The 22,688-nt window shown below is 56.2% G+C and overlaps 2 protein-coding genes across 13 annotated transcripts in view; one reads left to right on the forward strand and one right to left on the reverse strand.

Annotated features, from left to right (window-relative positions):
- The window catches only part of DHX30 (DExH-box helicase 30), a 28,870-nt gene extending 21,631 nt beyond the window's left edge, over nucleotides 1-7,239 (forward strand). For all 11 annotated transcript variants that reach the window (XM_052654589.1, XM_052655198.1, XM_052655270.1 and 8 more), the window contains 15 exons: nucleotides 178-298; nucleotides 1,021-1,170; nucleotides 2,864-3,016; nucleotides 3,303-4,139; nucleotides 4,362-4,437; nucleotides 4,524-4,628; nucleotides 4,894-5,069; nucleotides 5,267-5,473; nucleotides 5,557-5,638; nucleotides 5,709-5,902; nucleotides 6,023-6,182; nucleotides 6,280-6,437; nucleotides 6,529-6,632; nucleotides 6,706-6,845; nucleotides 6,938-7,239. In XM_052654589.1, the coding sequence (XP_052510549.1) occupies nucleotides 178-298; nucleotides 1,021-1,170; nucleotides 2,864-3,016; nucleotides 3,303-4,139; nucleotides 4,362-4,437; nucleotides 4,524-4,628; nucleotides 4,894-5,069; nucleotides 5,267-5,473; nucleotides 5,557-5,638; nucleotides 5,709-5,902; nucleotides 6,023-6,182; nucleotides 6,280-6,437; nucleotides 6,529-6,632; nucleotides 6,706-6,845; nucleotides 6,938-7,191 (2,917 nt within the window). In that variant the 3' untranslated portion in view covers nucleotides 7,192-7,239. The remainder of the gene's footprint in view (nucleotides 1-177; nucleotides 299-1,020; nucleotides 1,171-2,863; nucleotides 3,017-3,302; nucleotides 4,140-4,361; nucleotides 4,438-4,523; nucleotides 4,629-4,893; nucleotides 5,070-5,266; nucleotides 5,474-5,556; nucleotides 5,639-5,708; nucleotides 5,903-6,022; nucleotides 6,183-6,279; nucleotides 6,438-6,528; nucleotides 6,633-6,705; nucleotides 6,846-6,937) is intronic.
- Nucleotides 7,240-9,649: 2,410 nt separating this feature from the next.
- MAP4 (microtubule associated protein 4) overlaps nucleotides 9,650-22,688 on the reverse strand; it is a 153,486-nt gene continuing 140,447 nt past the window's right edge. The window contains exons 4-12 of one of the 2 annotated variants that reach the window (XM_052647602.1): nucleotides 21,717-21,900; nucleotides 21,126-21,185; nucleotides 20,717-21,006; nucleotides 19,192-19,305; nucleotides 17,244-17,336; nucleotides 13,768-13,849; nucleotides 12,158-12,270; nucleotides 10,101-10,290; nucleotides 9,650-9,976 (exon numbers count right to left, since the gene is read on the reverse strand). In XM_052647602.1, coding sequence (XP_052503562.1) covers nucleotides 9,969-9,976; nucleotides 10,101-10,290; nucleotides 12,158-12,270; nucleotides 13,768-13,849; nucleotides 17,244-17,336; nucleotides 19,192-19,305; nucleotides 20,717-21,006; nucleotides 21,126-21,185; nucleotides 21,717-21,900 — 1,134 coding nt within the window. In that variant the 3' untranslated portion in view covers nucleotides 9,650-9,968. Of the gene's footprint in view, nucleotides 9,977-10,077; nucleotides 10,291-12,157; nucleotides 12,271-13,767; nucleotides 13,850-17,243; nucleotides 17,337-19,191; nucleotides 19,306-20,716; nucleotides 21,007-21,125; nucleotides 21,186-21,716; nucleotides 21,901-22,688 lie in introns of those variants that run through there. The other variant, XM_052647596.1, reaches the window with a different exon arrangement.

Here is a 22,688-nt window from a genome sequence, read left to right on the forward strand (position 1 = left end):
ACTGAGGGCACGCCCTGTGTGCTGTGTGTCTGTAAGAGGACCACAGGCCAAGTGGAGATGCCCCCACCTCCTGGCTGCCCACTGCAGTGATGCCGCATCTGAGCCCCTGGGTTTCAGAGCAGGTGAAACTGGCTTGAGAAGAGAGCGCTTTTTCACCTACACTTTTGGTCCTCTCAGGGGGGGTTCCTTTGAAATGACAGATGACGACAGTGCTGTTAGGGCTCTGACCCAGTTTCCACTTCCCAAGAACCTTCTGGCCAAGGTGATTCAGATAGCGACATCCTCCTCCACAGCCAAGGTGAGCTGGGTCTCCTGAAGGTGTGTGTGAGTGGGGAGCCGGCTTGCTCAAGTCTGGGTTTCCCCAAGATCAGGTGGGAGGGAGACTTAGGTCTGTGGGAGGCCTTAGATGCCCGTTCCCTTAGCCCAGCCTGCGCCAGCTGAGGGAGCTTGGGGTCCTCGGAGGGTGAAGCAAGCAGGGGCAGAACGGAAGTCAGGACACTGGAGCCTGGGAGGGGGCTGAGGACTCTAGGAGTGGAGACCCCGGGTCTGTTCACGGGGTGCGGGCACCGATGGAGGCTTGGGGAGCGGGTGGCTGACTTGCTGAGGTTTTCCTCTTCACTGCCGGGCTGAAGGGCTTTGGTTACTCAGAGCTTCGCTCTAGGCGCAAGGCCTTTTTGTTCCCCCAGGATGTGCTTGGCTCTTAGCTTGTGTTGGCAGCTTCCACCCACAGCTGCCATCGCACCTGTGTGCCTTGACAGTGCTGAGAGGGTAGTGGGCTAGGAGGGCAGGCAGTGGCGTTGCCCAGATGCCGTCTCTTCCTGTGAAACCATGCCAAGATCCTGGAACTGCAGCCCCATGGGGCTCTCTTCTGCCTGTTCATTGGCACTTCTTTTGTGGCTGACGTTTGGTACCTGCTCAGATGGGGGTAAAATCCGTATCTGGGTTCCTTGGCATTCAGAGAACACTTAGACGTTCTTGTTCCTTGCCGTCTTGTAACCCCCTCTCTCGCCCTTTGTGTAGAACCTCATGCAGTTCCATACTGTGGGCACCAAGACCAAGCTGTCCACCCTCACCCTGCTCTGGCCTTGTCCCATGACCTTCGTGGCCAAGGGGCGTCGCAAAGCAGAGGCAGAGAATAAAGCGGCAGCCTTGGCTTGTAAGAAACTGAAGGTGAGTGCGGAAGGGTCCCTGGTGTGATGCATGAGCTCCCTGCTACCCTTGGCAAGTGGTCCATTTTTCCAGGAAATGAAAATCCACCTTTGCCAGGCTTTTGGAGTAGCTAGTATCCCAGCCTTGTGTGTCAGGCTCTGGAGGCGCTATTTCCAGGGCTTCTCCACATTTCCTGCAGAGGGGCTTTGCTGTGAGCTCAGTCTTTTCAGTGCTGTGGGCTGGAACCCGGGTGAAGCCAGGAGGAGACATACTCATCTTTCTCAATGGTGTGGAGCTGGAGAAATGGTGTCTCTCTTAGGGGCCAGGCTTGGTACCTAGAAAGATCTTGGTAACTTGGGCTTTGTGGCCAACACGAACAGTGTGAGTTCACGTGGGATGCAGACTGAGGGGACCAACAATCAGGCGAAGGCAGTGTGGCTTGCAGCCGGCAGGCGTTTTGAAGCAGCTTTGAAGATGAGATGATTCATGGGTGTTGTGAAACCAGTGGAGGTCTGGTTTGTGGACTAAGAGGAGAGACACCGTGTTTTACTCCAAATGGACAGAAACCTTTGGTACACATTTGGCCCTGAGAACTGAATATCATATATGACTGATGGGGAGAGGTAGCGAGATTCGGAGAATTGAAGAGGGATGGGGTTGGGTGAGTGGTGAGAGAGAGTGGCTGTGTTGTTACCTGTGGCTCAAGAGGACAGAAGTAGGGCTACTGGGAGGACTTTGAGGAAGTCTGTATTTTAATCTGACAAAACCAGTGATGAGATTACCCAAGCACGGTAGACACCTATCTCAGGAAGGAGCAAGCTTCCTGGGGGCCGCCATGTTCTGCCAGCACCTGGCTGCCCACAGGCAGACTGCAAACAAATCCTCAGAGTCCTGGGAAAGGACAGGGGCCTCCCCTGAAGCAGGGTGGCCCTGTGGGCACCTCTTTTGTTCCTGGGACTCAGAGGCTAGAGGAAGGTGATTGGTCCCTACAGGGGTAGACTTCCTTAGAAGAAGTGCAGAATCTGGACATGACGGAGTATGGGGGAAATGGCTGGCTTTCCAATGTGTTGGAATGCTTTGTCTTAACCTCTGGGGAGGTGGTTTTGGGTATACGTGGAAATAAAACAAGTCTCCCTTCCAGTGGCTTATTTTACCAAGTTGTGTAAGTAGATACTTACAGGAATTTCCATGTACATTTGTGTGATGAACTGGGTATCACGCAAGAGTAGGAGGTGGGTGTGGCAGTTGGACTTGGAAGGCTGGTGGGGGGATCGGGGTGGTGGCTTTGCTGCGCAGAGAAAGCGGAGGAGCTTGCAGGCTGTGTTAGGGGCCTGGCCCAGCTGGCCTAGAGGTCTGTGTCGGGGATTCATGGACATGAGACCGGGCTGTTGTGGGAGCCCCTGCTGCGCAGGGAGAGATTTCTCAGGGGCACGGACCTGGCCAGCTGGGGGCTGTGATTAATACTTAGACACGTCAGGTCTTACTTTCCTTGAATTAACTTTTTTTGGTGGAGACTTAACATTTTCCTGGTTCCTGATTTCTTCCTCCTGTACCATGTCAGTCCAAACCCAAAAATCTCCTAGAAAAGAGGTTGCTCTGAGGGTGGGGCGGGGGAGGGGAGGTTGCTTTGCAGGACTTCTCTGGAGCTGCCGAGCAGGTCTGGGCCAGTTCTGGGGAGCGGGCCCTAGACTGAGCCATCCATGTCCCTCTGCAGAGCCTGGGACTGGTGGACCGGAACAACGAGCCGCTCACCCACGCCATGTATAACTTGGCCTCCTTGCGAGAGCTGGGTGAGACCCAGCGCCGGCCGTGTACCATCCAGGTGCCTGAGCCCATCCTCCGCAAGATTGAGACTTTCCTGAACCATGTAAGAGAATCCCCATGTTCCCCCTCACTTGCCCACAGCCTCCACCTGCAGTAGGCGAAAGTGACCCCCTGCTTCCCCACTGGGGTGGAGCCTGGGAGCACCCTGGCCCCGAGCCGTCTAGTCTTGCCCACAAATGTCCCGGGGTCCTGGGGTAGTCAGGGACTGAGTCCTGCTCAGCGGATTGGACCACAGCCTCTGGTCGAGGTGTGAATCGTGGAGGGACTGGCTGTGGGTAAAGGAGGAAGTATTCCTCTTCATCATCTCATCTGCCTCTCCTGTCCCCCAGTACCCCGTGGAGAGTTCGTGGCTCTCCTCAGAGCTCCGGCTGCAGGGTGAGGACATCCTGCCCTTGGGCAAGGACTCGGGGCCCCTGAGTGACCCCATCACAGGCAAGCCCTACGTGCCGCTGTCAGAAGCAGAGGAGCTGCGTCTGAGCCAGAGTCTGCTGGAGCTGTGGCGGCGGCGAGGGCCGGTCTGGCAGGAGGCACCCCAGCTCCCCGTGGACCCTCATCGGGACACCATCCTCAATGCCATCGAGCAGCACCCAGTGGTGGTCATTGCTGGGGACACGGGCTGTGGGAAGACCACGCGCATCCCCCAGCTGCTGCTGGAGCGCTACGTGACCGAGGGCCGCGGTGCGCGCTGCAACGTGATCATCACCCAGCCACGCCGCATCTCGGCTGTGTCTGTGGCGCAGCGGGTCAGCCACGAACTGGGCCCTTCCCTGCGCCGGAACGTAGGCTTCCAGGTGCGGTTGGAAAGCAAGCCTCCGGCCCGAGGAGGGGCCCTGCTGTTCTGCACGGTGGGCATCCTGCTGCGGAAGCTGCAGAGCAACCCCAGCCTGGAGGGCGTGAGCCACGTGGTCGTGGACGAGGTGCACGAGCGAGACGTGAACACGGACTTCCTGCTGATCCTGCTCAAGGGCCTGCAGCGGCTCAACCCAGCTCTGCGCCTGGTGCTCATGAGTGCCACCGGCGACAACGAGCGTTTCTCCCGCTACTTTGGTGGCTGCCCTGTCATCAAGGTCCCCGGCTTCATGTACCCCGTCAAGGAGCACTACCTGGAGGACATCCTGGCCAAGCTGGGCAAGCACCAGTACCCGCACCGGCACCGGCACCACGAGGTGAGGGGTACGCCCGCCCCGTCCCGCCGCAGCTCCTGGCCTGTCCTCCCGGACTCCCCTCCTTCCCTGCTAGAAATGGCAAGGATCGGGCCTGCCTGACGAGGGTGTGGTGAGGGTTGGAGGTGAGGTGTCATGTGCCTTGGCCTCACCGAGTCGCGGTGGCCGTGTCCCGTGCACGACCCCTGGCCCCGGGACTGTGACTGGCCTCTCTTCCCACCGCAGTCTGAGGATGAATGCGCTCTGGATTTGGACCTCGTGACTGATCTGGTTCTGCACATCGACGCCCGCGGGGAACCAGGTGGGTGCTTTCTTCTGTCCCCCAGGCCCACCCTGCCCTCCATCTGCCAGGAGCCACTGGCTCATGCCTGCAGGGCCCCTTTACAGGTGGGATCCTCTGCTTCCTGCCGGGCTGGCAGGAGATCAAAGGAGTCCAGCAACGCCTCCAGGAGGCCCTGGGCATGCACGAGAGCAAGTACCTCATCCTGCCAGGTAAGAGCATGTCGGCGAGGACAGTGGCCCCTACACCAGGCCTGCCCTCTGTCCCAGGGACTGACTCGCCTCGGTGGGCTCAGGGTCTTGGGTTTGTCACCAGGCCACACTACTTTTTACCGGGTTGGTGACCTCTACTGGGCATATTACTAATCTGGACTTGAGTTTCATCAAAATAGGGTCAAAATTCTTGCCCACCCGTTTACGGGGAGGATTTGACGGAGGTGGTACGTGCCCATGACCAGTGTGTTCTCGCTGCCACCAGTGCACTCCAACATCCCGATGATGGACCAGAAGGCCATATTCCAGCAGCCTCCCATTGGGGTACGCAAGATCGTCTTGGCCACCAACATCGCCGAGACGTCCATCACGATCAATGACATCGTGCATGTGGTGGACAGCGGTCTGCACAAGGAGGAGCGCTACGACCTGAAGACCAAGGTGGTAGCCCTCTCGCAGCCTGGCGCCAGCCCAGGTCTACCCCGGGCCTGTGTGTCTGGAAAGGGCCGCGCTCGTGGGGTCTCAGTGTCCTTGCGGGAGGGCCATCGAGGGGTCGAGTGGAATGAAGGCCAGGCCTGGGGGAGCTTAGAGGAAGGGCTCTGGCATGCGTGTGGCTGCTCACAGGCCCCCTTCCCCAGGTTTCCTGCCTGGAGACCGTGTGGGTGTCACGAGCCAATGTGATCCAGCGCCGGGGCCGGGCGGGCCGCTGCCAGTCTGGCTTTGCCTACCACCTCTTCCCGCGGAGCCGGCTAGAGAAGATGGCCCCTTTCCAAGTACCGGAGATCCTGCGCACACCCCTGGAGAACCTGGTTTTGCAGGCCAAGATCCACATGCCAGAGAAGACGGTGCGGCAGGGGTGGCGGGGGGGGCCTGGGAGCGCACAGACGGGGTGCATGCTGACAGAGGCTCTGCCTCGTTCACGCTGTAGGCAGTGGAGTTCCTCTCCAAGGCCGTAGACAGTCCAAACATCAAGGCGGTGGATGAGGCTGTGATCCTGCTCCAGGAGATTGGTGAGTGGGGCACGGCTGGGCCAGGCTGCCGAGTGGCTCTCAAGGGCGGGACTGACCGCTGAGCTTGCAGGGGTTCTGGACCAGCGGGAGTACCTGACCACCCTGGGGCAGCGCCTGGCCCACATCTCCACTGACCCACGGCTGGCCAAGGCCATCGTGCTGGCTGCCATCTTCCGTTGCCTGCACCCGCTGTTAGTGGTCGTTTCGTGCCTCACCCGGGACCCCTTCAGCAGCAGCCTGCAGAACCGGGCGGAGGTGGACAAGGTCAGACGCGGTGCCTGCACGTGGCCCTCCTCTTCCCCTTCCAGCCCTCCGCTGCCTTCTGTCCCGAGGTGGCCGCCTCTGGCCCCTGCCCTGTGACCCCGGCACCCTCCCCCCTCCCAGGTGAAAGCACTGTTGAGCCACGACAGTGGCAGTGACCACCTGGCCTTCGTGCGGGCGGTGTCCGGCTGGGAGGAGGTGCTGCGCTGGCAGGATCGCAGCTCCCGTGAGAACTACCTGGAGGAGAACCTGCTCTACGCACCCAGCCTGCGTTTCATCCACGGTCAGCGGGCCCCACGCTGCCCTGAGCGCCCTGCCCCTCCCACTTGCACTGGGCCAGTGTGGTGAGCGGTAGGCTTACCCCGACTTTGCCTCCCCAGGACTCATCAAGCAGTTCTCAGAGAACATTTACGAGGCTTTCCTGGTTGGGAAGCCCTCGGACTGCACCCTGGCCTCTGCCCAGTGCAACGAGTACAGTGAGGAGGAGGAGCTGGTGAAGGGGGTGCTGATGGCGGGTCTCTACCCCAACCTCATCCAGGTGCTGCCTCGGGGTGGGGGCACCAGGCCATGGTTTCTTCCTATCTTGGCTCCTTGCTCAGCCCACCCACCTTTTCCCTTCATCCCTGCAGGTGAGGCAGGGCAAGGTGACCCGGCAGGGCAAGTTCAAGCCCAACAGTGTCACGTACAGGACCAAATCCGGCAACATCTTGCTGCACAAGTCGACCATTAACAGGTGGGGACTGTCAGGTAGAGCGGGGCAGCGGGGGTGGCTCAGGAGGGGGCCTCACCCAGCCCTTTGTTCCCAGGGAGGCCACCCGGCTGCGGAGCCGATGGCTGACGTACTTCATGGCTGTCAAGTCCAACGGCAGCGTCTTCGTCCGGGACTCCTCCCAGGTGCACCCGCTAGCTGTGCTGCTGCTGACCGACGGGGACGTCCACATCCGTGGTGGGTACCTGCGCCCCTCTCTGCGCCTCTGGCTGCCCTGCTTCCCTGGGCCTGGCCTCACCCGGGCTCCTCGCACCTTTTCCTTCCTCTAGATGATGGGCGCCGGGCCACCATTTCCCTGAGCGATAGTGACCTGCTGCGGCTGGAGGGTGACTCGCGCACCGTGCGGCTGCTGCGGGAGCTGCGCCGGGCCCTGGGCCGCATGGTGGAGCGGAGCCTGCGCAGCGAGCTGGCGGCACTGCCAGCCTGCGTGCAGGAGGAGCACGGGCAGCTGCTCGCCCTGCTGGCGGAGCTGCTGCGCGGGCCCTGCGGCAGCTTTGATGTGCGCAAGACCGCTGACGACTGAGCCCTGTCTCTGCTGGGGCCATGTACAGAATGAAAATGTTTATTTAAAATAAAGTTCTATTTATCCCTTGTGAGCATCGCTATCCGCGAGGCTCCTCTCTCACGGAGGACCTCAGCGCCCTGGGCTGGGGGCCACGCTCCCCAAACCACGAGAAGCGTGAAGGCTCAGAAGGGAGGGACCCAAGGTCTTAGAAGAAGGGGCTTAAAACCCACACCTCAGGAGCCTGGACCAGCCTGGTCTGCACTGTCTTTGCAGGTATGGCAGGGCCCACCGTGGGCATCTGCATTCAGTCTGGCTGCCACCTCCCAGCGCAGGCGGGTGGGGGAGGGAATAGCTCCATAAGCAACCAAGGCCCGCGGAGACCCTACCCCTCGGTCACAGCCATAGGCTCACAGAGGAGGTGCTGAGGTGAAGACCACAAGGCATACACCGGTCCCTTGATGCAGAGGGACAGCGACGGGGTGGGCCACAAGCTGGAGGGGTAGAGACCAGGACGCACAGAAGACAGGGCCTACGTGTTGGGGACATAAGAGCTTTATTTACTCTGGAAATCGTTACAACAGAATCACAGATTGACATGAGGAATGGCTGAGCCATAAGCAAATGGGGAAGCACAGAAACGTCCCTGCCCCGATGGCTGCACAGCAGAGCACGCAGGGCCTCTGGGCCCACCTGTCGGGGCAGCCTTAGCTGCTCTGGCTGGTGGGACCCATCAAGGCAACTGACCAGACCACCCCTCAGAACACTAACCACTCCAGCGCCCCCTCAAGGGCCCTCCACGGGGGTCACCTCTCCCGCCCCTGCTTTTGGCCAAAGGAGTAAAGACCCAGAGCTCGCCCACCTCAGCGTCAACATGTCACTGCCACCCGCCTCCCACTGTCCTCCCAGTTCCCTCACCCCTTTCTGCAGACAAAGCATGGACACCGTGATGTCCCTGGCGCTACTGAAGCACCCTAGACGGCCTCTGGCTCTGGAAGTGCTTTTTCCACAAGATCCCTGCAATTTCTACCCCTGGTAGTGCTTGGGGAGTTGGGGATGTATCAAACCTCTCTGGAGAAAATGCTACCTCAGAAACGGGGAGAACCTTCCCAGCCCAGACACCCTCCCTCTATACAGACATCAAATCTGCATGAAGCCTAGTTCGAGGCCCCACCCCCCTTCTCAGTGCCAGGGGACGCCCGAAGAGGAGGTGGGAGGGTAAGGGGCCAGGTCTGCACTGCAGAAAACAACTCTTCAGAGGAGAAGCCTTGGAGACTCCCAGGCCATTTGACTACAAACTGTTACATTTTAATCCTTTATTAGAAACCATGCAAACTTTAATACAAAAAAATACAAGTGCAATAAGAATCTTCATGTCAATATAATCCCCAGGGCTAATCATTGCAGCCATCCCAAGACCAGGCCTAACTGGGACACGCTTCCTCAGGCGGGGCTCGCCTCGCCTCTCCCCCTCTCCAGTCAGGCTCAAGGGAGCCTGGATGGCCCACTGCATGTCCTTGCTTCTAAATTTCCCACCTTGATTCCCCACTATCCACACACGTGCTGGACACATCGGGCTCCCCGGCAGTGTCCTAGGCTGCAGGCTTGGAGGAATTTGACCTCCGTGGCCCTCTCCAGTCCCAATTTTGTCTTCCACCAGATCCCAGGGAATGAGACAAACAGATGCCAAAACCAGCCTCTTGGTTAGAAAAGAAAAGCAGCATACACACAAAATGCCAGAACCACCAGTCCACACTGACCAGCCCCTAGCGGTCCCTGCCTGCTCTCCAGCCCACAGCCCCCACACCACGCCTGCCCTGCCCACACCATCTCCAGGGCTGGGGCCCCGAGCTGCCCAAGCCAGGGCAGCTCCTGACACCTGACCCCCCCGGCTGGAGGCTTCAGAATCTCCCCTCCCTGTTTCCTTTAACACCTACTGAGGACTTTCATTTAGACATGGCTTCAACCTGCAAAACTACTCCACTGGTTTTTAGGTTATTAAAAAAGAAAACAAAGTGTGACAGCAGCTAGGCAGGTATGGGGAGGAGTGGGGACAGGCAACGCTGCCTCTGACTAACTTGGGGAGGGCAGCAAGTGGCGCCTGGTACCACCTGCACGGCGGGCACCATCGTAGGGTCAAAGGAAGAGGCAGTGGCTTAGCAGGCTCCAGGGGATGCACTTAACGGCAGCCGTCACGTGGACGTCTGCTTCCACTCCTCCCTCCGGAAGGACCAGGGAGGAGGGAGGGTATGTCAGTTTCTCTTGGGTTTGGTCCAAAAAACCCAAACAAAATGAAGAGGATGCTGGGATCCAGCTCGCCCCTACACCCCAGGTCTCAGGAGATCCCAAACTTATTCTTCCCCACCCCATTTTCCACCCAACCTTCTCTGTGGAGCAGTGGCGCAAAGTGGTGAGGATGCAAGCCAAGCAGGGAGCTGGGCCTGGGGCAGGAAGTGGAAGGAACATGGGTGTGGGGGGAACTGCTGCTGCCCTGGGCAAGCGAGGGAGGGAGAGAGGGAGGGGTCGCCTAGAGGGCTGCCCGGGGCCCGAGCCACAGGCTGGGGGGCGGCCTGGGGCGGGAAGCTAGGGGCCTGGCTGCCTGAGCTGGGGCCGCCAGGGAAGTGAGGGCGGGCGGGAGACAATGTCGGCCCCGTGATCGGTGCGGGCCCTGGCGTTTGCCCGGAACGTCAGCCTGTAGGTCTCAATCTGCAGTGACACGGGAGGAGGGAAGGGAGAGGGTAACAGGGGAGACAAGAGGGGGGACATGGGGGACGGAAGACGAGACCAGAATGTCATCATTAGATGCCTGGAAAATAAAAGGTTGCTTCGTTAAAATTCAGGCCACTCTCCAGTCAGAAAACAAAGGAGTTTCAATTTGCAGCCAGTGGCAGGGCCCCTGGCTGGCCCTCAGGCCAAGCCCAGCCACTTACTTGTCTCCTGGATCTGGCTGTCCAAGGTCTGGGCCTCCCTTTGGTCACCACCCCCTGCCAGGGTGGTGTGGCCACTGAGGCCACTGGCTGAAGTGGGGGCGCCAGCTTCAGGCGCTGCCTCAGGGATGGCCAGCTCCTCCCCAGCAGGGGGGCCTGGACACGGAGGGGCCTCGCTGCCACCGCCCTCAGTCTACAAATGAAACAGTGGGGGAGACAGTGCAGGGTCAGTCGGGGAGGGAGTGGGATGGTGATGGTGGTGGGTTCCACACACTGCCCCCACCCCCACTGCCCCGACGGCCTAATGTACAGCGCATCTGGGAGTCGAGCCCAGGCACTCCCCACCCCTACCCCAACCCAACAGGCCAAATCCTGGTTTGAATGGCCCAATGCTCGGCAAGAACCCAGGCGTGGGCTCTGGGGCAGGAAGGGGGTGCAATCTGGCTAGGGATGCACTCCAGGAGCCTCCTCTGGGCAGCCTCACGAAGCCTCTGACATGACAGCCCAGCTCTTTAACAAGGCTGATGCCAGATCAAAACCACTATGACAGCAGGTTGTTAGCAAAAAAAAACCCAAGGAATGATCTCAAGTTGCAGGTCAGGTCTCGGCTAGGGAGCTCTGGGAGCTGGACCCATTCCCGTGGGGTGCAGGCCACCACCTCGGACCTGAGGGACCCCACAGACTCCCTGCCTGGCTAATCACTGTTCACTCACCCCTGACACAGGCCTGTTCTGTGCTGGGCACCCTTTCAGGGCCTGGAACAAAAAGGAGCCAGGAAAGTGTCCAAGAGGTATGATGAGGGAGACTACAGGGGCCGGGAGAGCTTCAGGGTAGAGTAAGGACTGTGGGGACCATGGACATCCAGTGTGAGTCAAGAGCAGAAGAGAGTGGGCTTTAGGGGTGGGGGGTGGGGCCCAGGGCACTGGGTGAGCTGGTACGCCTGTGCCACAAATGCCCAGAGGTGACAACGGAAGGCTCCAGGGTGGTCCTTGCTTAGAATAGTGAAAGATATGGCCTCCGTGCTAGAATAATAGTTCCAGAAGTGGTTAAAAGATTAAAAAAAAGGGAGATGATGTGAATAAAGAAAAGACTGGCGGTCAGAAAGGCCCAGGAAGTGAGCCCTGGTCTGCACGTGCTTGTCACGTGGCTGGGACCACACTGAAGTTAGTGCCCCAGGGAGGGCGACCAGAGAATGGCCCCTCACGAGGTGTGGAGCACGACCCCAGAGTCTGTGATAGAGCCAGGGTCCCCAGCAGTCAAGGGAGCTCGTCGGGGCTTGAACTGGAGCACAGAGGGCGACCAGGACAAAGCTGGGATGGAGCTTGCGAGGGGTGATCGGACACTGGAGGAAGGCCCACAGCGCTGCTCACATCCCCGCTTCCTCACCCATTTCCCCGAGGCAGCGCAGCCACCCTCAGGCTTGGAAGCCTTCAAGACGTTGCCCCCATATGTCCCCTGCCTGATGACATGGAACATGGACAGAATCTCTGGCAGACAAAGGGTCTCACAGTACTGTGGAAGGAGGGGAGGGAAGAGAGGGGAGGAAGGCAGGAGAGGCCCAACCAGGATAGGAAGCCGAGCACTCTCCAGGGCCTGGCAGTACAGGCCTGAGGAGGTGGACGTCGGGCCTGCCGCCACGGGCAGCTGAAAACGCGCCACCCCGTTCGCAGGCCCGGAAGGAAGCCTGACACAGAGCACTGCACTGCCCTCTCGTGAGGGGCTGCGAGAACTGCACTCCACTGACCCCTGGCCTCAGTGGGGCCTGCACATCAGCTCTGCTCCTCTGAAAACGGCCGAGATGGGCTCACAAAGGCAGCCCATGGCTCTCAGGAGAAGGTTCTGTCTCCAGCTGGACAGATGAGAGCTGACTGGGCTGGGGCCTCTTCACCTCTCCTGCCTCACTCAGGACGGATGACTGACGATGGGAACAGTAATGAAGTGGGTGAAACATGACTCCTGAAGTGACTGAGGGGCGGTGACAGGTGCCCATGGGCTGGGACCAGACTCCAGCTGCACAAGCCCACCCCCCACCTCCAGCCCCATCAGGACCCAAGCACTACCTTCACGGCACCTCCTGCAGGCAGGTGGCCCACATTATCGAGGGATCCCACCTTTGCCTGGGCCTTTTCTTTGAAGTTCAGCTTCTGACTTTCGATCTTGACATCTCCTCCACCTGGAACCAAAAAGAAATGGGTCATTATGGGTGACAGAAAAATACCCCTACAGGCAGAGCCAGGAGGCTGGCCAAGGACTGGGCTGCACCCAGGAGACAAACAGGGAAGATGTAATCTGCTCTTGGTGGCCCCAAGGACGGGGGCGGAGGCACAGCACACCCATCTGTCATAACAGGGCTCCTCTTCTCCAGGTCAGGCTGAGCCACTTTCACCACACAGCCAGAGAGAAGGAAAGTTACCCTACCACTGCTGTGCGTGCCCTGCCGCAGCCCCAGGAGAGCCTCGGAAGGAGCCAAGATGCACGCCTGCCTTGGGGTCACTTGGCGGAGTGACATCCCCCTCTGACAGCAGTATGGGAGTCCAGCCCGCTTTCAGCCTCATGGACGCCCTGCTGGTCAGGGTCAGGATCCTGGAATCCTCAATTTCTACCTGCCAGCACAGATACTGAAGGAGAGGAGTGACCAGCAAGACAGGATGGGCACGTGGTTTGGGTGAACAGTTTACCCAATCTGTCGTGAAAAGAAGCAGTGAGAGGTGGGAGCGGAGGGAAGGCAATCTGTACGCGGGCAACATTTGCAGCTCAGCCAGCGTGCGGCCATGGAAGCAAGGGCCAGAGAGCTCTCATACCACCCAGACTCTCAGCTGGGCTTTTCCCTGAGCCTTCTTCACTCTCCCATCTCCTCTCTGCTCATGTCAGCTAGCCTCCTGCCCAATTCTCCCAGTATCCTACCCACTGGACTTCTGGCCCCTGTAAAAGCTGGACCGCAAGTCACTCAGTGTCACTAGGGAAGAAGTTACCTCGGAAGAGTGGGTTTTCTAGATACAATGGAAAAATGAAGGTGAGCTGTCAGCCAGTGTGTCTGCTACTGCAGATACGGTTCTGCCCCACGTCTGCTGCAGACTCTTGACCAGGACACACGAGACTCCGGGTACAGCCAGAACGCAGGCCCTGCCCAGACAACATGCCACCTGCCACAGATTTTTGCAAGGGCGCCAGGCCTGTGCTGCTGGAAGGAAAGTCTGGACTGCTGTGGCAGCAAGATCCAAGTCCGTGGGCCGAGGCAGCATTGCTGAATGGCTTCCTGTCCCTTGTAGGAACTGTGGTTGATGCTTCACTGCTTGGAAATATTCTCTGCTCCTGCATCTGACAGGCAAGGCCCGGCCACCATTTTCCAAAGCTCCTTCAGCCCCAGCTCCTGAACATGCATCAGGGAGGCTGAGAAGGGTCTCAGCTGGTAGAGCACCTCTACCAGAGGGCTAGGTCAACAGTGCTATGGACACAGTGGGGCCTCAAGACTCTGCCCGTGCAAAAGGCAGCCTTTACAAACTGTTCCTCCTCCAATGAAGAGGTTAGTGCCCAGAAAGCCCCTCCCTGACAGGGGCTGAGGACTATGCTGTTTTCATTGCTGTGCCCTGGGTGTGGGTGGCTCTAGGAGTCTTAATAAAAAGGACAGAGGCGCAGGGGTGAAACCTGGGATGAGGGAGGCACCACTCACCAGGCTTGTGCTTGATGTTAGCCTTCGACCCACACTTGGAGGAGACCTTAGAGATGTCTACCTTCTTGTTCTGAATCTGAACCTGAGGAGAAAAACATGCACACAAAAGCGATTCACTCAGAGAGAGGGGTACTGTCAGGTTCAAACCCAAGCACTCTTTATGGTCCAAAGTCCAGCTTAGAGGCCGCCTTTTCCAAAGCCTTCCCGTGTCTCCCCTCGCTCCATCTCCTCTCCATGCTGTCTCTTGTAGGGGCGTCGGCTCGGTACTAACCGCTTCGTGTGCTCAATCATCATTTACAGAGCACCTCCTATCATCAAAACGGCAGCCTCTGCTTCAGCTCTGTCTTTCCAACAGTGCTGCAATTATGCCTCAACAGGAGCGTGGGGAAGTGCACTCTTCCCAGTCACAGGTCTGGCAGCTGCTAAAGCAGGCCACCACGTGTCCTCAGCAACTGTGGCAGGCTCATCTTGCACCATACCCGAGATGACCTGTGAGGGGTCAACAGAGGTCACTCGCCATGGCCAGGCTCTTGCCAGGACGTGGAGCCCACACAGCTCTTGACTGTGTTCCAAATGTGAAGCCTAGTCCTCAGTGAAAGAACAGTTGATGAGGGCAAGTTTTCCTTTATAGATGCATTCCAGCCAACAAATGAAGAAGGGATGGGAGAATTCCAGTTTCACCACAGTGCACCTTTGCTGAACTCAGGGTTTTGGGCAAGAACAGCCACCAGCATCAGGAAGGGAGAGATGAAGAGAAGAGTGAGACATTATGTGCCTCCTGACAGAAACACCACCACTGCCTATGAACGTCCTGCAAAAATGTGGGGGTAAAAGAAAGAATCAAGCCTGAATTAATCTGAAGAAAAATGTGGGACTAAGGAATATCTTAAGTGAAACCATGGGGATATCCTCAGTAGAACCCAAAGTCTAGGACAAGCCATTCAGTTTTACTCATGAAAAGTGTTACCATGAAGAAAGAGAAATGAACCAGGAGCTTGTGCAGCAAGAGGCATCTAAGGTTACAAGGGGGCAAATCAACCAACCACAACCTATGCACCTTACTTGTGTCCTGATTAAGTAAACTTGTTTAACATGTTATGGGGTTTTATACTATACATATGTATATTAGAGTTATCTGTTACAGTTATATATTGGGATATTTGCAGATAAAAGATATAACTAGAACTGGCTTCAGAATAATGGAGATAAACATACATAGATAAGACTGGCCACAAAAATAATAAATGCTGAGTAAAAAAGGACATCCAATTCACTTTACCATTTTTTTTTTCTAATTTTGTATATGTTTGAAAATGTCTACAATTAAAAGTTTTAAAAAGCTTAATCGCTTCTCACTAAGTTAAAAGCCACTGAGACGAGGCTGGTACATCGAGGAACCACGTGCTGCTGTTTCTCATGCTGGCCCCAAGGCCCCACCCAGGGATGCCCAGTGGCCAGCACAAGCCCATCCATGACCACCCAGCATCCACACAGTTCCTCCTGTTACCTGCTCGCACAATCTGCCCCTGGGGCAGCACAGGTGTCAATACTGCTAATGAAGTGACCCTGCCAACAAGTCTCAGAAACCACTGACATACACACCCCTCCTCACGAGGGTGAAATGGAACTAAATTGCTGCAAAATTTAAACTCTGATCATCCGCAGAAGCAGCTGTGATGTTCTCGCTCAATGGCCTTTTGGTTCTCAAAAAGGGGCATGTTTGTGTGTACATGGGGGCTTGTGTAGCTCCAAGCCACTCATCTGTGTGGTAACCCCAGAATTTCTCTCTGGGCAGAAAGAGGGCTTTTGGCGGGTCAGGGTTACATGCGTATGGCTGGTGGCTACCCTTCTCCCATGCAGGTATGACCATGGTGGCTTTACGGAGGGGCTGATGGAAGGCGCAACAGTAACTTAGTCTGGGCTGTTTACCCTCATCGTCCCACCTGGAAACATCTCCACAGGCAGTTTCCTAAAGCTCTGCTGTTTAAGGAAGCCTCCTAAAATGAAACACTTGAAAAAAGTGCATTCCCTGGCCAAAATAATCCTGTTTGAAGTCATGTGCAGGCAGTGTGGGAAGACCATAGTAGGTGAGAGATAAATGAGGACTATTTCCAGAGCTCTGACATATACCACACAACATATACTAACACATTTCTATTTCACACATACATACACACACACAGACAACCCAATTCCCTCACTGTTCACATTCTGTTTTTGCATCTAGGCGAAAAGCCTGAGAGGAAAAGCTAGAGCCAGTGCCCACTGGGCCCCTCACAGGCTGGATCTTTATCACCTTATCTAGGTGCTGCCTTTACACCTTACCTATCTCAATCTTCTCACACCAGCATGGCCAGTGTCTGGCCAACTTCCAAGTTAGCCCAGCACCGTCCACCTGAGTGCCAAACCATGCCAGGAACAGCCAGCGGTGGGGAGATGCCCAGGAAGGACATGAAGCAGGGGAGTCATGTAGGGGGAAAAAACAGGTGCTCTACGTTTGCACCGTCACAGCAGAACTGTGCGGCGGGGGCCTCTGTAACCCATGGGCAGGATGGCATGACCACTGAGACGGCAGAGGATGGAGCCTAACAATGAAGAGGGTAAGCAGAGTGGGACTTAATTCAGGTCACAGCGGCAAGGAGAAGGAACTGAATGAAAAAGGGAGACCAGGACAGGCAGCTCTCCTCCGGGAGTGGGAGCGAAGCAAGGGGAGAGGCGGTGAGGGCAGAGCCCGCCCGCTGCGGTCTGCCACAGGGGCGTGGAAAACGCACAGGGCCTTCTCCACGTGCTGGACGGCAATGGTGGCCAGCGCAGTCCCTCCCAGGAGCGCCCTCTGAGCTCTAGATACGTATGTCCCCAACACAGACCCTAAGGGTGGCACAGAGCAGGACCGTGACAGACAGGATGTCTGAATGGGACAGGGAGGGAGAGGAAAATAAAAGGGAACTGGAGGAGAAAGGGGTAGAAAAGGGCAGCAGTGAGGGAAGGAGAGCAGAAGGAAGAGAGGGAGGAGGTGGCAGAGAGAGAGGAGGAGAAAGAGGAAGCGGGAAAAAGAGAGCAGAGCCATGAAAATGAAGGGAAGACCCAGCAGATGGGGAGGGCCTGGCCACGAACTGCCTGTTCTAGAGCAGCAAGGGCTCCAGGACGGGCTCTGGAAGAGTCCTGACATCTGTCTCCAGGTCGGAACCAACGCATCCCCGGGGCGGACCTGAGACAGACGGCGGGCCAGCTGCTGACCGCATCCCTCAGACCAGGTCTCTGACACCAAGGCCTCCCACCCACAGGGGCGGAAAGATGCCAAGTGGGTGTCACTGAGCTGTCACTCAGGGGCTCACCAGGGACACCCAGTCTGAACTCATGTGAGCATCAGGGTCTCCCCGAATCCATTCACCCACCAGTGAGGGGGTGGCCCTCTCCCCAGTGCGCCCCATGGGGGGCTTGGCCTCAGACACCAGTGGCCCCGAGCGCATACTTACATTACCACCTCCAGGGACATGCTTAATATTGTCCTTGGAACCACACTTGGACTGAATATGGCTGTAGCTCACTTTTTTGGAGACTATCTGGACCTGGAGTGTTAGAGAACAGAAAAAAAAAAAAAAAACAACACAAAGGGAGAGGGCTGGTTAGAACCGACGTGGGGCAGGCAGTGAGTCTACACGTGACCATGACGAGCGCCAGATGGTGCTGTTAAAGCCCTACCTCGAGTGGAACAGCTGTGGAAAAGCGCAGGGCAAGGGGCAGGAAGGAGCAGGAAAGAGTGAAAACACAAACAAACAACACAAAGACAGCAGATGTCGCCAGAGTGCTACACGGACATCCTCACCACTCCCCGGGCCAGCTGCTGTCCACAGGGTCCAGACAGCAGTGGCCTCAATCCCAATCCACCACAGCCCACCCGCATCTGTTCTCTCCCCGAGGCTCCTCTCTGCAAGAGTCCTGCTCATCTGGACCCATCCTCACCCAAGGACGGCACTTCCCTGAAATATAGGGTCTGGAATCGCTGCAGAAAGACCTGGTCTGGGAAAGCAAAGGCTGCACGGAGAAGCCTGGGGCAGCTGGCTCACAACTCAGATCTGATGCTGCCAGGAAGGACAGCAGAGGCTGCAGGACCTGCGATGCAGAGCCCTGGGCACCAGGGGGCACCACCACAGCCACTGCTACACTACCACGGTGAGCCCGTTTCTCTCAGGGCTAAAGAAAGGACGCTGCAATTGCAGTTAAGCTCTGGTCTTTTTTGATGCCAGGGTAAAACCTCTCCCACAGTCCTCCAGATGCCCAACCTTCTGTGTCCTGTGAGTTTCACGTGCAAAGGGACCAGGTTCTGGGCAGGGCTGCAGTGAGGCACAACTGGAGGGCACGCCCACTGCTGTACAGGAACGCTCCACTTGAAGAGAGAAACATGAAGGCCCAGGCTCCAAGTGGGACAAAGAATTCTTTTTGAGACTTCTCAAGAAGCAACAGTTGCCAGCTTCCTTCCTTTCCTTCCTTAGAGCCCATCCCAAGTGATGCAGCCCCTAAACTGAAGAGTTCTCCACAAAGTAGAGAAATCTACCCTGAGATACTCCAACTGTTTCTTGCCTTCTTAACAACATCAGTGATAAAACCACTTTCCTAATGAACCGGGTCTGAACCAGAGGCCTGAACAGGACCTCTGGGAGGCCCCGGGAGCCATGGTACAGCATTCCGCGCCTGCCAACCACACAGAGTCCTTGGCCTGAACCCTCCCATCCTGGTCCCTCAGGGCTGGAGCTCAGGCTTCTCTGGCAGCTCCCGACCACCCATCTGCCACAGAGAAGGGCAGAAGGTTCCCAGGGCAAGAGGAGGGTCCTGGCTCCAGGGTGTGGAGGCAAGGGGAAAGAACCTAGCACCTCTACTCACCTCTGCTGTCCACGTAATGCTGCAATCCCTATGCCAAGTGTGTTTTCTACTGGGAAATGGGAATGAGCATGCTAACTTTCAGTTCAGAGGTCCTGGGGGAACGAGGGAAGCTAATTTCACACCCAGCGGTGTGGAGAGGGGCCTTCAGCTGAAATTGAAGCACGGGGCTCCGGGGTTCCTGGTGCTGGACGGTTGCCAGTGCCGTGCCTTACTGAGGAAGACGGTGGGTGCTATGGGCGTAACAGGTAGGTTTCAGATCAAGATCAGTGTGAAGGACGTGACTGAAAGTCTTTGCATCCATTTTATCCGCCTGAATAAATATCCCCTAAAGGGCTAATGGGCTCCCAGCTCTGTTAACTTTCAAGGTTATTAGAGAAAATTTTCTGATGCCTGAGTCATCAAACACAGAGGAGGGAACACGGGGAGGAGTAGAAACTAGTTAGGGATAGGAAAAAGGTGCAAAAGAAGGGAAAGTGACTCAGGCTGGAAGAAACAGTTGACCGTCTTTTACCTTCAAGAGGTAAAAGTCTAAATAAAACTCACTTTCCCCGTAGGCGGTTTCTGTGCATTGCCAATTGGGCCGGCTGCTTTAGTGACTGCGTTAGGTTCAGGCTTTCGAGCTGGAGCAGCTGCCTCTGTTTTTTTCTCTACTTTGGCCTGGATGGAGATAAAGGGAGGGCAAATTTCAAACCAAGAGGATAACAGCCCAAATGCTATGAAGGGAAGAAGGCTGAAGGGGACTTGAATACAGGCCAGGCCACCATGCAGAAGCAGGTCACCCTTGCTCCTAGAAAGAAAACGACCATTTGCCAGGGCAGACCAAGCTGGAAGGAGAGGGGTTGCAAAACAGTCTTGAGATACAAGGAAGAGATCAAGACACCATTCGTGGAGAAGAGGCAGCAAGAAGGGATAAATATGAGTGTGTACTGCGGGTTTCAAATCACAGTCCACCCCTCCCCTGGGCCCCATGTTCTGATGCGCTCCAAGCAAGCTGCCGTGGTCAAAGGAAGCCGGTGTTGATGACGGGAAGTGTCACACCCTCAGGTATGTTGGAACAGAAAATACTTTCATCACCAGACTGAGTTATTCAACTCCCCACCAAGACCTGTAGCAAGTTTTGCGCCATGTACGCGTAAGAAGAGCACAGAGGTGGGGAAAGGCCATCAACACACAGCGCAACACCTGGCTGCGTACGCCAGAGCTACACTCTTGGCACAAGCAACCCTTAGGCCCTCATCCCATTTTCCATAAACGTCCTCCAACAGAACAAGGATTCTGTCTCATTTTGGACCCTCTTCAATTTTTTCAGCAGCTCTGGATTGAAGCAATTTAAATGTCCTACTCTGAGTAGGGGGAGGCAGTGGCAGCGAGCGGTTTAAGCACTAGAGAATGATGCAGGCAATGAGGAGGTTACTGCTCCAGAAACTGAGCCTGGACTCTTGCCACCACCTTTTCACACACAGAAGCCCCATGGTTGCTAACAGGTAAATAATTCTGGGGTGGACGCACTCAGAAAGTCCTTCAAGTGAAGAGCATGGTTCTCCACCATGACACTCTCCCACAGTCCTTTTGTCTAGGAAAGCCAGGGATAGAAGAAAGTCACCCTGGCCACAAGAGGACACTAGTCCTCGTCTAGACAGACTCTTCAGCCAAGACACAGCTCAGGGAACAAAGAGGCAGCCCATCTTCTGCCTAGCCTGCGCGAGGAGAAGGAACAGAATGGACCAGGTTCCTGCCCAATGTCTCTCACCTATGCAAGGCTCAGAGGCATTCTCTGTTTCGTAAATAAAGCAGAACCCTTTGCCTCCAAACAAAAATGTAAGCCCAAACCCCAATATGCAGACTAGGAGAGGAGAAGAGAAAGCCTGAGCTAAGCCCACCTGCATCCTCTTGCTGGGAGGTGGAGCCCAGGCTGAAACTCCCTGACCCTGAACCCACTGTCCTGACTGTCCCCTGCATGGTGGGGCCCCTTGGGCTGATGCAAGAACATGCCTGGGAACAGTGCTTAGATGTGGCAGAGGATGAAGCAGGGGCCAGCATGCCAGGGACCCAAGCTCCCTGGACTCACCCGGCCTCCTCCAGGCTGGTGCTTGATGTTTTCGGTGGAGCCGACCTTGGAGCGGACATTTTTCAGATCAGGGGCAGAAGCATTGGGAGCCACGCGGCCCAGCCTCGGGGCAGAGGAGCTGGGCTTGGCTGCTGTGGGCTTCTTGTCCGCGGGAGGAGTCCCGGAGGGCCGGGGAGGCGTGGCTGTGGGCTTGGCTCTGCTGGGAGCCCCTGCTGGGGGTGCTGTCCCAGGGACAGCGGTGCTCTTCTTCACAGAACTTGTGGTGGTGCTCTTTGGGCGACTCAAGTCAGCTGCTCAGGGAGGAACAAGAGATAATACGTGTTCAGGGGAGAAGGCAATAGGGAGCCTTAAAGCCAAGGAAAACGTGGGGTTTAAATCTGGATTCCACAACGTGGGGAACGGATCTTACCTGGTGCAGACTTTGTAGCCATCTTCTTGATCTCTGCAGGTTTCCCCTCAGTCTTGATTGCTGCACAAATATACACTTTTTAATATCATGTTTAAACAAGATGACCCATGGAACAGCTCATCCTAAACTGAGATTATGCATTTGTTCAACAATGACTGAATCATTTGAGTCAGGGGCTGTGTTAGGCTTTGGGAACAGACTGGTAAATGAGACAGTCAAGTAGAGACTCGCCCAGATGGAGCGTCCAAGGCCAGGCACTTAGTCATTTCCACGGTCTTGACAATGCTTCCACGTGGCCTTTCTTTAAATGGCCTATTTCTTATTACAAAAGACCATGAACACAAAGTGCTGGGTACTGTGGAATTATGAAGAAAGGAACAGTAAATTCTACCTGGCAATTCATGAGAGTTCCCTTCACTCAGGATTCTTCTGGATACACATAGCTGCTAACTTCACATGGAGATTGAGGCTCCACTTTTCAATGGGCCCGTGAAAGACTGGTTCCCAAGTCCTTCTATCTATCTACACAGCTGTCTGGAGCTGTCTGGGGTAAAGCCACTGGTTCCCATGGGAGGGACATTCAGTACTCACCAGTGGGCCTCTTGGGCAAGGGTGTGGACAGGTTCCTACTGGTTGACCCAGGTGAAGCAAGAGCCGCAGTTGCTGGGGCTTTGGGAACAGCCTGGGTGCTCTTGGAGCCAGGTTTGACAGCTGGGGCAGAGGCCGGCTTGGATGGAGAGACCCGCTTCTCAGGAATCTTTGCCTCTGCAACAGGCTGTCAAAAATGGGAAAGCGGCAATAAGAGCGGTAGGTCAGGAACAGCCCCAGGAAGTCATGCCAAAGGATGGTTCCATATAAGCAGATATCAGAAAACAAGAGAAGAGTGGGCTTGGCAGCTACTAATAGGAAATATGTGGCTCTAAGATCAAAGTCCTCTAGACAGCATGGGAAATGGCCATGTAGGGTGCCTTGTGACTGGAATCAGGAAACAGGGAGTCAAACCACCTCAGCAACCTGAACCAGTGAGGATGGACAGCCCTAGAAATACACCACACTACAAACTATGTCTGCTTCAGGATCCACTGCATTAAATACTGATGCATTTAATGTAGCAATACTTAAATACCAGAAGGTAAACGAAATTATAAAAAATAACAAATGTTTAGTCCAATCCAGCTATTCTGTGGGCTAAGATGCACCCAGTGAATTCTGAACAGGATGGGGCAGCAGATGGAGACTGCATTGGCCAAATCAATCAGGTCAGAAGCCTAACCTCCAGCCCCAGGCAGCCCCCGACTCACGTGTGCTCTTGGGCAAATCACTGAGCCTTTCTGGGCTTGCTTCCCTCATCTGGACAAAGGAGGGCAGAACATAGGATCACTAAGGATCAGCTCCATTAGGGACTGGAGGATGAGAATTCTGTAAGAGCACAGGGACGAGTGGGAAGGGGCAGGTGGAGGGTGTGGGCCTGACAAGCAGAGGGCAAGAGGAGGCTCATGCCAGACCTCTGACTGAATGCCAAAGGGAAAAGCCCCTCAGGCACAGACACAGGCATGTGGGTCA

This window comes from Budorcas taxicolor, chromosome 1, assembly GCF_023091745.1.
Source record: "Budorcas taxicolor isolate Tak-1 chromosome 1, Takin1.1, whole genome shotgun sequence".
Lineage (NCBI taxonomy): Eukaryota > Metazoa > Chordata > Mammalia > Artiodactyla > Bovidae > Budorcas > Budorcas taxicolor.